The sequence below is a fragment of the Schistocerca nitens genome, chromosome 11, assembly GCF_023898315.1.
Source record: "Schistocerca nitens isolate TAMUIC-IGC-003100 chromosome 11, iqSchNite1.1, whole genome shotgun sequence".
In the NCBI taxonomy this organism is placed as follows: domain Eukaryota; kingdom Metazoa; phylum Arthropoda; class Insecta; order Orthoptera; family Acrididae; genus Schistocerca; species Schistocerca nitens.
The window spans coordinates 161,288,264-161,302,673 of NC_064624.1; the positions used below are offsets into that span (position 1 = coordinate 161,288,264).

Sequence of the window (14,410 nt, forward strand, 5' to 3'; positions counted from 1 at the left end):
AGTGCGGCTTAAAACTTTTTTTTTTCCGGAGAAGAGGTAGTGTAGCGCCAGTCCATGGTATGCCATTTCTGAGCTGTGCGTGGCTCATGATCGTGCCATCTCTTATTTAACATCCTGTTTTTGCAGAACTGCTACCTCGTTATGTTAGTTTCAATTACTGGTGTCACTGAGTTGCTGCTTTGCCTGACCGTGAACGGCAGCAGCAGCGCATATCGATACAAGCCCTGCCGTATTATCTTTGCTAGACTGCTATTACTTCCCGATCGTCGTGTGCCGACCAGTCAGTTGGAATGCGCCAGCAGTTAGTTCGGACCTGGCAGTGTTTATCACGCGGCACAAGTTCAGTCGGGGCGCGGCAGCAGTGAGGTCCGGACCGCCATAACTCGCCCGACGGTTGCCGACACACATGATTGGAGTGGGGACGACTTCGGTTGGTCGTCTGTCGGTCGTCTTGCCAGACGACGTGTATTTGGGGCGCGATCGCTTATGGGTTGGCTGTGTGTGGCGACTCGTAATTCGTCCCTGTTATTGTACAGTCACTGCCATTAGCATTGTCTCGTTCTTGTGCGTAGCTTGTGTGATTTTGATTGACAAGTTATTTTAAATGTTGTCGGCTCTGAGGAGTCGGTCGGTTCGCAGTGAGGAATTCTCGGCGGGGTGTAGTTTGGCTGGGCCGGCTGGCGGTCTCTACGTGGTGTCGGAGAGAGTAGCGCTGTTCCCATTGCTACGAGGTCCGTGGCCCACCGACCCTGGACACGAAAGTTGACTTTTGATTTAACCTACCGGCAAGTCAAGACTGTTCACATTTTGTCGTTTGGAGTACGTTGTCGGCTGTTGGGATATGCCCGCGAGCAACAACGTGGTTTTCAAGTTGGAAAATCCTAGCCAACCTCTGGTGGAGTTTTACTGTATTTGGTTATTTGAATTGAAGTGCACCAGGGGAATCTTCTGCCCTGTGGCCGTTAACGTTCCGGTTACGTAAATTTCAGGAAGTGTAGTTTCCTCATCGTGTTGTTGCTCTCCAGTATGGTGTGTAGTTTGACAGCTCTGTGTAAGATTTGTTGTGGGCGCCAATATCTTCTATGTTGTTCCATTCAACCACCTGCTGTGCCCTGGTCGGGTGGAGCGGCAGTTATCTTGTCGGTGTGTCCATTGTCTGTCGGTTGGGTGGTCGTCGGATCGTGAATGGTTGGCCCGACTGCCTGTCTCCCCTAAGCGATCGTTAGTGTTTGAATTCCAGGCCGGCCCTCGAACATCTGGGCGCCCTTGTGTGTACTGCCTAATTTTTTTTAAATTTATTCTTGTTGTTGGTACTTGTATGGCTTCTTCCCGGTTTTGTGTTTTAAATTAGAGTTGTTTCACTCTTAAGGCCTTCAGCCTAGTTTAAAGTACTCTTTCACGTAAGCTCTTTGGCATTTAAAAAAAAAGTTGAATTTTTAACTCTTTGGCCTTCAGCTGATTTGAATTTAACTTGTTTACTTTAATCCATTGAATTCTCAAGTCTTCGGCCTTCAGCCAGTTTGAGTTTCAGTTGTTTGTTCTTAAGGTTCAAAAATGGCTCTGAGCACTATTGGACTTAACATCTGTGGTCTTCAGTCCCCTATAACGTAGAACTAGTTAAACCTGACTAACCTAAGGACATCACACACATCCATACCCCGAGGCAGGATTCGAACCTGGGACCGTAGCGGTCACGCGGTTCCATACTGAAGCGCCTAGAACTGCACGGCCACATCGGCCTGCTGTTCTTAAAGCCTTCAGCCTACATTAAAGAACTGTTTCACGTAAGGACTTTGGTATTTTTTAAAAAAATTAATGTTTCGGAGTTTTAAGTGTTCGACCTTCAGCCGATCTGAATTTAACTGGTTTACTTCAGCCTAACTAAAGAACTGTTTTAAGATAAGGCTTGCCTTAAAATTTCTGATTATGGTTGCATTTTAAGTTATTCGCCTTCAGCCGTTTTTAAATTAAAGTGGCTTTCAACCAGTAATTAAGTCACAAAGATTGAAGCTGTGTTAAAAAAAAAATTTTGGGCTCTCGTAATGTTTGATCAAATAATAAAGTTGTATGTTCCAGTGCAACTGACAGTCCCTTATTTTGGCCCGCTTCCACAACTTATTCTATATGTCCTGTCCTGCGGGTTAAGCAGGGAATTTCACTTTCGTTTCCTGTTATACGTGATAAACACACATTTCATCGCTCGTCACTATGTTCGACAAAAAATTCTCACCATCAGCCTCGTAACACGCAAGCAGTTCCTCACAGATGGTCCTCCGTTGCTCTTTATGGTCTTCTGTTAGGCTGCGAAGAAACCAACGACACACTTTTAGTACCCCAACTGGTGGACTAGTATGCCAGCACTACCAACAGAGCCGTCCAGTTGAGCAGTGAGGTAGCTGTGATCCGTAGATCATCTCGAATGAGAGTGTCCGCACGTTGCAAAGTTGCAGGAGTTAGAGGTGCATACGGCTGGCCGGTACGCGGGAGATTGTACAGGTTTGTGCGACCTCGCTGGGATGAGAGCCGCCTCGCCCAAGGACTCACCGTGCTTCTGTTCACTGTGAGGTCTCCGTAGACATACTGAAAGCGCCTTTGAATGACTCTGAGCCGTGCGTGGCTCACGTCCCCGCCATCATGTATTTTACACCGTGTTTTTAACGTACTTCCACCTCACTACGTTAATTCAAATTACTGCTGTCACTGAGTCGCTGCTTTGCCTGACCGTGAGAGGCGCTGGCAACGCGTATCAATACAGGGTGAGTCACCTAACGTTACCGCTGGATATATTCCGTAAACCACATCAAATACTGACGAACCGATTCCACAGACCGAACGTGAGGAGAGGGGCTAGTGTAATTGGTTCATACAAACCATACAAAAATGCACGGAAGTATGTTTTTTAACACAAACCTAGGTTTTTTTAAATGGAACCCCGTTAGTTTTGTTAGCACATCTGAACATATAAAGAAATACGTAATCAGTGCCGTTTGTTGCATTGTAAAATGTTAATTACATCCGGAGATATTGTAACGTAAAGTTGACGCTTGAGTACCACTCCTCCGCTGTTCGATCGTGTGTATCGGAGAGCACCGAATTACGTAGGGATCCAAAGGGAACGGTGATGGACCTTAGGTACAGAAGACACTGGAACAGCACATTACGTCCACATGCTAACACCTTTCTATTGGTCTTCTTCACTGACGCACATGTACATTACCATGAGGGGTGAGGTAAACGTACACACGTGGTTTCCGTTTTCAATTACGAAGTGGAATAGAGTGTGTCCCACTGGAAACGCGTCGACGTATGTGGTATCAGCATGATGGTGCACCTGCACATTCCGCAATTAACACTAGCCTGACCCTTGACAGGATGTTCGACGGGCGTTCCACAGGACGTGGAGGACGCATAAATTGGCCAGCCCGTTCTCCTGATCTTACACCTCTGGACTTCTTTCTGTGGGGTACGTTAAAGGAGAATGTGTACCGTGATGTGCCTACAACCCCAGAGGATATGAAACAACGTATTGTGGCAGCCTGCGGCGACATTACACCAGATGTACTGCGGCGTGTACGACGTTCATAACGCCAGAGATTGCAATTGTGTGCAGCAAATGATGGCCACCACATTGAACATCTATTGGCCTGACATGTCGGGACACACTCTATTCCACTCCGTAATTGAAAACGGAAACCACGTGTGTACGTTTACCTCACCCCTCATGGTAATGAACATGTTCGTCAGCGAAAAAGACCAATAAAAAGGTGTTAGCATGTGGACGTAATGTGCTGTTCCAGTCTCTTCTGTACCTAAGGTCCATCACCGTTCCATTTGGATCCCTACGTAATTCGGTGCTCTCCGATACACACGATCGAACAGCGGAGGAGTGGTACTCAAGCGTCAACTTTAGGTTACAATATCTCCGGATGTAATTAACATTTTACAATGCAACAAACGGCACTGATTACGTATTTGTTTATATGTTCAGATGTGCTAACAGAACTAACGGGGTTCCATTTAAAAAACGTAGGTTTGTGTTACAAAACATACTTCCGTGCATTTTTTTATGGTTTGTATTAACCAATTACACTAGCCCCTCTCCTCGCGTTCGGTCTGTGGAATCGATTCGTCAGTATTTGATGTGGTTTACGAAATATATCCAGCGGTAATGTTAGGTGACTCACCCTGTATATGACCGCTCTTAGTATCTTTGCTGGACTGCTATTACTTCCCGGTCGTTGTCTGTCGTAAGTCAGTTTCGGGTCGCGAGTTCGGGTCGCCAGTCATTGGGAACCCATCTGAAGTGCAGTCCGGACTTGTCAGTCGGGGAGTTGCACTGCGACACTGGTGCAGTCGGGTTGGAGCAGTCAGGTCTGCGTCGACATGGCTCGCCCGACCATTGCCGCCACGCATCACTTGATCCGGGCCACGGTCTTGGTGGACCGTCGGTCGGTCGTCCTACCGGACGACGCGTTTTGGCTCGCTGATCGTTCATGAATCGGATGTGTGTGTGTGTGTGTGTGTGTGTGTGTGTAGACTCCCGATATGTCTTCGTGCGTGCTTAGTTTCTGTTGGGTATTGTTCAGGTCTTCGTGCAAGTGTTTGTCAGATGGTGCGTGTAGTTGGAGTTATTTCCACTGACGACTATGTGAGATGTTGTCAGCATTCTGCGGAGAGTCGGTCGGTTGCTGCGAACCAGAGAAGTTGTCTCCGCGCGATGCAGTCGGCTGCGTCCGCTGGCGGTCCCTGCGCAGCTTCGGAGCGCGTGCGGAGCTGTCCGATTGCTCCAAGCTTCGTGGTTCACCGACGCAGAACATCAAAGTTGAGTGGTTCGTTTCGGTAGTTCGCTGTTGGGGAGGTTTTCCTGTGAGTGTTTGCATTGCTAAAATTTAGCCGCCATGCTGTGGAATTAACTACATTGGTTGACTATAATTCATGTGCCCTAGCGGAATTTTCAGCCTAGTGGCTGTTAGCGTTCCGGTTACCTGCCCCGGCCACTAACGTAATTTAAGGCAGTGTCCTGTCCTCACCTGTTGTCGCTGTCCAACACCGTGTGCAGTTTTGACAGCTTATTTCATATACGTATTTCATTGTCGATAATTACGTCCGTAAGAGTTTGGTCTTTGAGTTTTTATGTACCAACTGGTGACGAGCAAGTCGTTTGGTGGGTCGGTCTACGACTGTCTCTTGGTTGGGTTCCCAACGGATCAAGAGTAGTTGGGCCCAGTACCACTCTCACCTAAATGAACATTAATGTTTCGAGGGCAGCCCCCCTCCCCCCCCCCCCTCACCCCTGTAGGCATCTGAATGCCGTTACCTATATTGTCCGATTCATGGGTGTTTAATGGTCTGTTGGTAATCTATTATAGCCAATGCTTTAAAAGAATTTTTTTAATTGTGTTTTACGTAAATGCATTTATGTAAATCAATTGTGGGCCTTCAGCCGCTTAAAACCTCATTCTTAAATTTAGTTATTGTCATTGCGTTGCTTTTTTTACTTAGTGTGTGTTTCCCCATTGAAAACTTAAAGGTTAAGGTATTTTTGAAATTTTGGAAAATCAACTGTGGGCCTTCAGAAGCTTAAGCCTTTATTCTCATAACTGACCCTTAAGCGAAACTACTGTGGCCTTCTGTCTTAAAACATTATGGTAATATATTTTTAAAATTTTGAAATTTAATTGTGGCCTTTAGCGGTTTCTTTGCACCTTGTATATGTTTGTTCTATCCACTTTTGCCTTGAGGCTTCCCGCCGAGCTGTGATATATACGAGGGGCGTTCAGAAAGTAAGCTCCGATCGGTCGCGAAATGGAAACGACTATGAAAATCCGATAAAGCTTTGCACAGATGTGTTGGGTAGTGTCTCTAGTATAACCCCAGTTAGCATCACGTCGCTCTTCTCATTTCTGAGCTCGCAGTGAGTGCGTAAAGATGTCTAGAAAATAGTGTCTGCCGCCAAGTACGAGGGCCTGGTGAGAAATTTCGCCTGAAGCTATGCAGCTAACATTACATAACTGTCGTGCTGTTTCTTCTTCAAGACAATTCTCAGCCGCATTCTGCGGGGGCAATGCAGATGCTCCTGCATCGTTTTCAAATGGAAATGTTAGATTACCCACAATACAGTCCGCAATTGTCTCCCCCTGAGATTCATCTCTGGTCACATGAACCGCTGTCTTTGAAGACATTTTGACACAGACAACGAGGTGTAGGCCAGCGTGGAGAATTGGCGGAAAGCACTGGCGGCTGCCTTCTATGATGAGGCTATTAAAAAGTTGGTACAACGCTATGACAAAAGTCTAAGTCAGAACGGCGACTACGTAGAGAAGTAGCTGAAAGGTGTAGCTAATTGTTACAAGTAAAACATTTCTGATGTTCACTGTGGTTTCAATTTGGCAATCAATCGGAGCTTACTTTCTGAACAGGCCTCGTATATACAGGGTGTTACAAAAAGGTACGGCCAAACTTTCAGGAAACATTCCTCACACACAAAGAAAGAAAATATATTATGTGGACATGTGTCCGGAAACGCTTACTTTCCATGTTACAGCTCATTTTATTACTTCTCTTCAAATCACATTAATCATGGAATGGAAACACACAGCAACAGAACGTACCAGCGTGACTTCAAACACTTTGTTACAGGAAATGTTCAAAATGTCCTCCGTTAGCGTGGATACATGCATCTACCCTCCGTCGCATGGAATCCCTGATGCGCTGATGCAGCCCTGGAGAATGGCGTATTGTATCACAGCCGTCCACAATACGAACACGAAGAGTCTCTACATTTGGTACCGGACCGAGCGAGGTGGCGCAGTGGTTAGCACACTGGACTCCATTCGGGAGGACGACGGTTCAATCCCGTCTCCAGCCATCCTGATTTAGGTTTTCCGTGATTTCCCTAAATCGTTTCAGGCAAATGCCGGGATGGTTCCTTTGAAAGAGCACGGCCGATTTCCTTCCCAATCCTTCCCTAACCCGAGCTTGCGCTCCGTCTCTAATGACCTCGTTGTCGACGGGACGTCAAACACTAACCACCACCACCACCATTTGGTACCGGGGTTGCGTAGACAAGAGCTTTCAAATGCCCCCATATACGAAAGTCAAGAGGGTTGAGGTCAGGAGAGCGTGGAGGCCATGGAATTGGTCCGCCTCTACCAATCCATCGGTCACCGAATCTGTTGTTGAGAAGCGTATGAAAACTTCGACTGAAATGTGCAGGAGCTCCATCGTGCATGAACCATATGTTGTGTCGTACTTGTAAAGGCACATGTTCTAGCAGCACAGGTAGAGTATCCCGTATGAAATCATGCTAACGTGCTCCATTGAGCGTAGGTGGCAGAACATACTGACGAAACTAAAATGAGCTCTAACATGGAAATGAAGCGTTTCCGGACACATGTCCACATAACATCTTTTCTTTATTTGTGTGTGAGGAATGTTTCCTGAAACTTTGGCCGTACCTTTTTGTAACACCCTGTATATACGTATACGAGGTGTGGCTAGAAAAAAACCGGACTAGTACTGGTGAAACAATAAAACGAATGCAATAAGGCTGAAAGTCGCGTGGCCTGTCACGTGACTCTCGCTCCGCCTACTGCTCGAGTTTCATCCGCCTCCTGCACTCAGTCTGCCCGTGGCGTCTGTTTGAAGTAGTTGACGTTTTGTCTGTGCGTCGGAAAATGTTGAGTGTACAGAAAGAACAGCGTGTTAACATCAAATTTTGTTTCAAACTAGGAAAATCTGCAAGTGAAACGTTTGTAATGTTACAACAAGTGTACGGCGATGATTGTTTATCGCGAACACAAGTGTTTGAGTGGTTTAAACGATTTAAAGATGGCCGCGGAGACACCAGTGATGACACTCGCACTGGCAGACCATTGTCAGCAAAAACTGATGCAAACATTGAAAAAATCGGTAAACTTGTTCGACAAGATCGCCGTTTAACAATCAGAGCAGTGTCTGAGTTAACAGGAGTTGACAAGGAAAGTGTTAGGCAGATTCTTCACGAAAGTTTCAACATGAACAAAGTGTGTTCAAAAATGGTTCCAAAGTGTCTCACAATTGAACAGAAGGAACGCCGAAGAATGATGTGTTCTGACATCCTGGAAAACATTAAAAGTGATCCCACCTTCTTACAAAATGTTATTACTTGCGATGAATCGTGGTTTTTTACTTACGATCCCGAAACTAAACGCCAATCGATGCATTGGTAAACTCCTGGTTCTCCACGACAAAAAAAAGCACGAATGTCAAAATCGAAATTCAAGGCAATGATGATTGTTTTTTTTTTTTGACATCAAAGGGATTGTGCACATTGATTGGGTACCAGAGGGACAGACAGTGAATCAGCATCACTACATTAGCGTCCTGGCTACCCTACATGAGCGAGTACGGAGAAAACGGAACGATTTGTGGAGAAAAAAGTCATGGATCCTTCACCAAGACAATGCCCCAGCTCACAGTGCGTTGTCAGTGAAGACGTTTTTGGCAAAACACATCATTCCCATCTTAGATCATCCACCCTACTCACCTGATTTGGCCCCCTGTGACTTTTTTCTTTTCCCTAAAGTCAAGTCAGCTTTGAAAGGAACTAGATTTGAGACTGTTGAAGCAGTAAAAGAAAAAGCGACGGAAGTAATGTATGGACTTACCGAAAATGATCTGCAGCATTGCTATGAACAGTGGAAAATTCGTATGGAGCGGTGTAGAGACCGAGGAGGAGAGTACATTGAAGGAGATAACATGAAATTGTAAATAATTGTAAATAAATGTTTTTTCCAGCATCAGTCCGGTTTTTTTCTAGCCGCACCTCGTATATATATTATTTGGAATTTTAGCTGCATATTATCTTGTTGCCTTTTAAGATTTCTTGTTTGGAGGCCTTCATCCATGAAAGAATTGCATCTTTTGAAACTCGTAGTTGTAAATGTTCGGCTATGTGCCGTTTTGGTTTAACGGTGTTATTAAATTACAATAAATTACAATTTTGAAGTGAAACAGACCGAAACCTTATTTGGTCCTTTCCACAATCCTAATCACCTGTTGTACCCAGCGGGTTCAGCGGGCGTCTCAAGAAACTGACTGACCGGAGCGCACCTTCCGTTACAGACCCCACTTCGAAAGCTAGCATGCCGCCGCCACTCGTCGGAACTTCATGCAACTATAGGGACGAAGCGGGAATATTCTATGATCACCACAACAAATTAAGTATTTTTCAACCGAAAGTAGCCGAGGAGAGATACGTTTCATTACTTATTGAGCTCTCCTCTTATAGAGGGTGAGTCACCTAACGTTACCGCTGGATATATTTCGTAAACCACATCAAATACTGACGAACCGATTCCACAGACCGAACGTGAGGAGAGGGGCTAGTGTAACTGTTTAATACTAACCATACAAAAATGCACGGAAGTATGTTTTTTAACACAAACCTACGTGTTTTTAATTGGAACCACGTTAGTTTTGTTAGCACATCTGAACATATAAACAAATACGTAATCAGTGCCGTTTGTTGCATTGTAAAATGTTAATTATATCCGGAGATATTGTAACCTACAGTTGACGCTTGAGTACCACTCCTCCGCTGTTCGATCGTGTGTATCGGAGAGCACTGCAACATACATCGCGTTTCTACAGAATGATCTGCCAACGTTGCTCGAAAATGTCCCACTGGAAACGCGTCGACGTATGTGGTATCAGCATGATGGTGCACCTGCACATTCCGCAATTAACACTAGGCTGACCCTTGACAGGATGTTCGACGGGCGTTTCATAGGATGCATAAATTGGCCAGCCTGTTCTTCTGATCTTACACCTCTGGACTTCTTTCTGTGGGGTACGTTAAAGGAGAATGTGTACCGTGATGTGCCTACAAGCCCAGAGGATATGAAACAACGTATTGTGGCAGCCTGCGGCGACATTACACCAGATGTACTGCGGCATGTACGACATTCATTACTCCAGAGATTGCAATAGTGTGCAGCAAATGATGGCCACCACACTGAACGTATATTGGCCTGACATGTCGGGACACACTCTATTCCATTCCGTAATTGAAAACGGAAACCACGTGTGTACGTGTACCTCACCCCTCATGGTAATGTACATGTGCGTCAGTGAAAAAGACCAATAAAAAGGTGTTAGCATGTGGACGTAATGTGCTGTTCCAGTCTCTTCTGTACCTAAGGTCCATCACCGTTCCCTCTGGATCCCTACGTAATTCGGTGCTCTCCGATACACACGATCGAACAGCGGAGGAGTGGTACTCAAGCGTCAACTTTAGGTTACAATATCTCCGGATGTAATTAACATTTTACATTGCAACAAACGGCACTGATTACGTATTTCTTTATATGTTCAGATGTGCTAACAAAACTAACGGGGTTCCATTTAAAAAAAAACGTAGGTTTGTGTTACAAAACATACTTCCGTGCATTTTTGTATGGTTAGTATTAAACAATTACACTAGCCCCTCTCCTCACGTTCGGTCTGTGGAATCGATTCGTCAGTATTTGACGTGGTTTACGAAATATATGCAGCGCTAACGTTAGGTCACTCACCCTGTATAATGAGAAGTCAAATTCCCTCAGTGCTAAACGTGAACACTGCTGTACGGCAGTTCGCCCAGAAGCATTTTACGCAGCAGCATGTTTTATTAAAAAAAAGTAGGGCGATTATGGAAGCAGTGGAAATCACAGAAAGGAACATCTGGGACCAGTTAAAAAGCAAACTCAATATAGAAGACATCGTAATAGTGGACTCTATACACATACTGAAAAAATTTACAGACATGATTAGGAAAAGAAAAATAGCTTTCTGTCGCCGCGTGCAATGGATGAATCTCAACAGACTGACAAATGTCTGTTCACTTATTTCAGTCAATTAAAAATGGATAACACACGGTGCAAAGGAATTGGAAGAAACATGGCAGAATTCGGAATTCCTCCGCAACATATTGAAGAAGAACTGGCACTCAGAAAGAAATTGCAAGATTCCAAAGATTTCATCGGGAAACGCAAGAAGAATACTGGAGCCACTAGAACGGAAGAGAGAAGAGAGAAACATACAGAAATGATGAGAGAAATGTCGAAGAAGAAGGTGAGTGCACGATTGAATTAAACACAGTCCATAGACGCTCATACGTAAAATAAGACAGAATAAACCATAACAATAATATTATTGTTGTTGTTGTTGTTGTGGTCTTCAGTCCTGAGACTGGTTTGATGCAGCTCTCCATGCTACTCTATCCTGTGCAAGCTTCTTCATCTCCCAGTACCTACTGCAACCTACATCCTTCTGAATCTGCTTAGTGTATTGATCTCTTGGTCTCCCTCTACGATTTTTACCCTCCACGCTGCCCTCCAATGCTAAATTTGTGATCCCTTGATGCCTCAAAACATGTCCTAGCAACCGATCCCTTCTTCTAGTCAAGTTGTGCCACAAACTTCTCTTCTCCCCAATCCTATTCAATACCTCCTCATTAGTTACGTGATCTACCCACCTTATCTTCAGCATTCTTCTGTAGCACCACATTTCGAAAGCTTCTATTCTCTTCTTGTCCAAACTGGTTATCGTCCATGTTTCACTTCCATACAAATACTTTCAGAAACGACTTCCTGACACTTAAATCTATACTCGATGTTAACAAATTTCTCTTCTTCAGAAACGATCTCCTTGCCATTGCCAGTCTACATTTTATATCCTCTCTACTTCGACCATCATCAGTTATTTTACTCCCTAAATAGCAAAACTCCTTTACTACTTTTAGTGTCTCATTTCCTAATCTAATTCCCTCAGCATCACCCGATTTAATTTGACTGCATTCCATTATCCTTCTTTTGCTTTTGTTGATGTTCATCTTATATCCTCCTTTCAAGACACTGTTCATTTCGTTCAACCATAACAATAATAATAAATAAATAAAAATGAATCAGTAAAGATGTGAAGACAGTCGATGAGGGTGTTAGCCATCGAAAAGAAGCGGCTGAGAAAACACAAGTCGCTGACACAGATGAGTGTTGTGATAGTTGGTCTGTTAGTACACTCTTCCAGGCGTCTCACCTTTCCTCCAGACCCCGGATGTCGATCCCCACCTCGTCCAGCAGCATACCTGGAACATACGAAAATCAAGTCCGTCAGGCACGAGCAGATACACTAAAATATACAGAAAACATCGCAAGTAAAAGCAAATCACAGTGCTGAACCAGTACTCGTGGGAAGTAAATCGAAGGAATAAGAAAAAGGTACAAGCGCTTTGCAGACGATTTAGCAATGATTGGAAGAGCTCTTTCGAAACCAACACCAGAGGTTAGATCTGGCAATGCTTCTTGACGCAAAGAATGTCTCAAAATGCAGGAAACGTAGCTGCAATTCCGATACGAGAGTCACGTACATCAAATGTGAAATTTATTTATCTGCTGTGGTAAATACTTGTTTGAAACTTGTACTCAAAAATAAAGATTCTTTTACTGGCAGCACAAATTATTACGTACCAGAAACGATTGCGTGATTCTTCACAGTAAATGATGACAGCCAAAACAGTTGCTGTCATCATTTATTGTGAAGAATTTCAACACTTGCTGTTTCAGCCATGTTTAAAATCTTGATTGCGTGATTCTTATTTATTTGCATTAATCAGATCATCAACAAAAGCCTGTATTGGAAATCATATATTCCACAAACGTTAACATTTAAAAAAACCTATTTTCTGTGTACATTAGCACAAGCAGTTCATGGTTTTAAATAAAATAAATATTTTATTGTAGCAGGAAGAGAAAATACAAGGCAAAGACTATAAGCGTGACTGGAGGTCCACCAGACATGGACTTCCGTTTATACCTTAGTGAATCATTAATTAAAAAAAAAAAAAAATCCGCTGCATTTGTGTCTTGCTTGTGAACTGTTTGTTGAATTATATGAAAAGAAAAATTTCCTATGAATGTTTTTAATGTCTTGAGTAAACAGGTTAAATATATTGGAGAAACAACACTTACAAGGGGAGGCCGCCAATTGTGAAATTCAGATTCGATTCATACTGCGCATAATAAAAGCTCATGGCCAGAGGTGTAATGTGGCAAAGCACCAAGATGCACTTCTCAGCCGTTGTCGAGAAAATCGACAGTTAAAACAAACCGTTACAGTGAAATACTCTCTACGATTAACTGTTTCCCACAGCGTCGTGGCGCAGCGGTAAGCGCTCGGATTCGTAATCCGAAGGTCGCCGGATCGAATTCCGCGCCATGCAACCTTTTTTTTTATTATTAGTTTTTTGTAATTCAAATATATATATATATATATATATATATATATATATATATATATATATATATTAATGAATTGGTTATGCATGTTCGTGAAGGCGGGTCGCTCTCCAATTGTACCGCCTACATTTTTCCGTTTGTTTAACAGGGTGTACCAAAGCTCTCCCGTCCGCACTGATTTTCGACGATGTTATAAGTTGCGCTAGGGAACGCATCTACCTTCTTTCGAAGTTAGCAGGCAACTACGCTGTTATGCGGCGGCTCGTTTCGGCCCATTCAACATCTGTCCTTCAAGTGTAACGAGCGATTAACGGAGTTTATATTTCATACCTGCCACAGCAAATTTGTGTTCGTGGGGTTTCTATTCTAATTCGAACGTTTGACTTACGCTATACGTATTCGTTTCGGAATATCGTTTCTACGTCTTCCGTTAACTATACGTGGTTAACATTATGAAGACAATTATTAACATTTGTGAAATACAACTTTGTTTGCGGAAAACATAATGATGTTCGAAGTCGCTAGTTTTTCCACGACAAACGACTTTCAACAACTTATTATATGCATAATTGTTGCAACTGATTGCCGGGAATTATATATATATATATATATATATATATATATATATATATATGAATTACAAAAAAAATACTAAAAAAAAGGTTGCATGGCGCGAGATTCGATCCGGCGACCTTGAGATTACGAAATTACGAACCCGAGCGCTTACCGCTGCACCACGACGCTGCATAAAATTATTAATCGTAGAGAGTATTTCACCGCAACGGTTTCTTTTAACTGTCGACTTTCTCGACAACGGCTGAGAAGTGCATCTTGGTGCTTTGCCGCATTACACCTCTGGCCATGAGCTTTTATTATGCGCAGTATGAATGGAATCTGAATTTCACAATTGGCGGCCTCCCCTTGTTAGACTGGAATACAAAAATTTACGATAAGTACAAGGGTTAGTAAGAAAGAGCATATGATTAAAAATATCTGCAGCAAGAAATGTATTTCCAGAAATATAAGCTAAAACACTGCCATAGTTTCAAGAACAGAATGTGTACATGTCTGTGAATGCTCAACGATGAAGTATATGCTGGACACAATAGAGATAGGAAAGTAATGGGTGCATTACAGACTGGGGAGGGGGGGGG

The 14,410-nt window shown here is 43.6% G+C and overlaps 1 protein-coding gene across 1 annotated transcript in view; it reads right to left on the minus strand.

Annotated features, from left to right (window-relative positions):
* The window catches only part of LOC126212741 (high affinity cGMP-specific 3',5'-cyclic phosphodiesterase 9A-like), a gene marked incomplete at its 3' end in the record, with an annotated part of 260,309 nt that overhangs the window by 196,612 nt on the left and 49,287 nt on the right, over positions 1–14,410 (minus strand). The window contains exon 3 of the mRNA XM_049940150.1: positions 12,058–12,106. Coding sequence (XP_049796107.1) covers positions 12,058–12,106 — 49 coding nt within the window. The remainder of the gene's footprint in view (positions 1–12,057; positions 12,107–14,410) is intronic.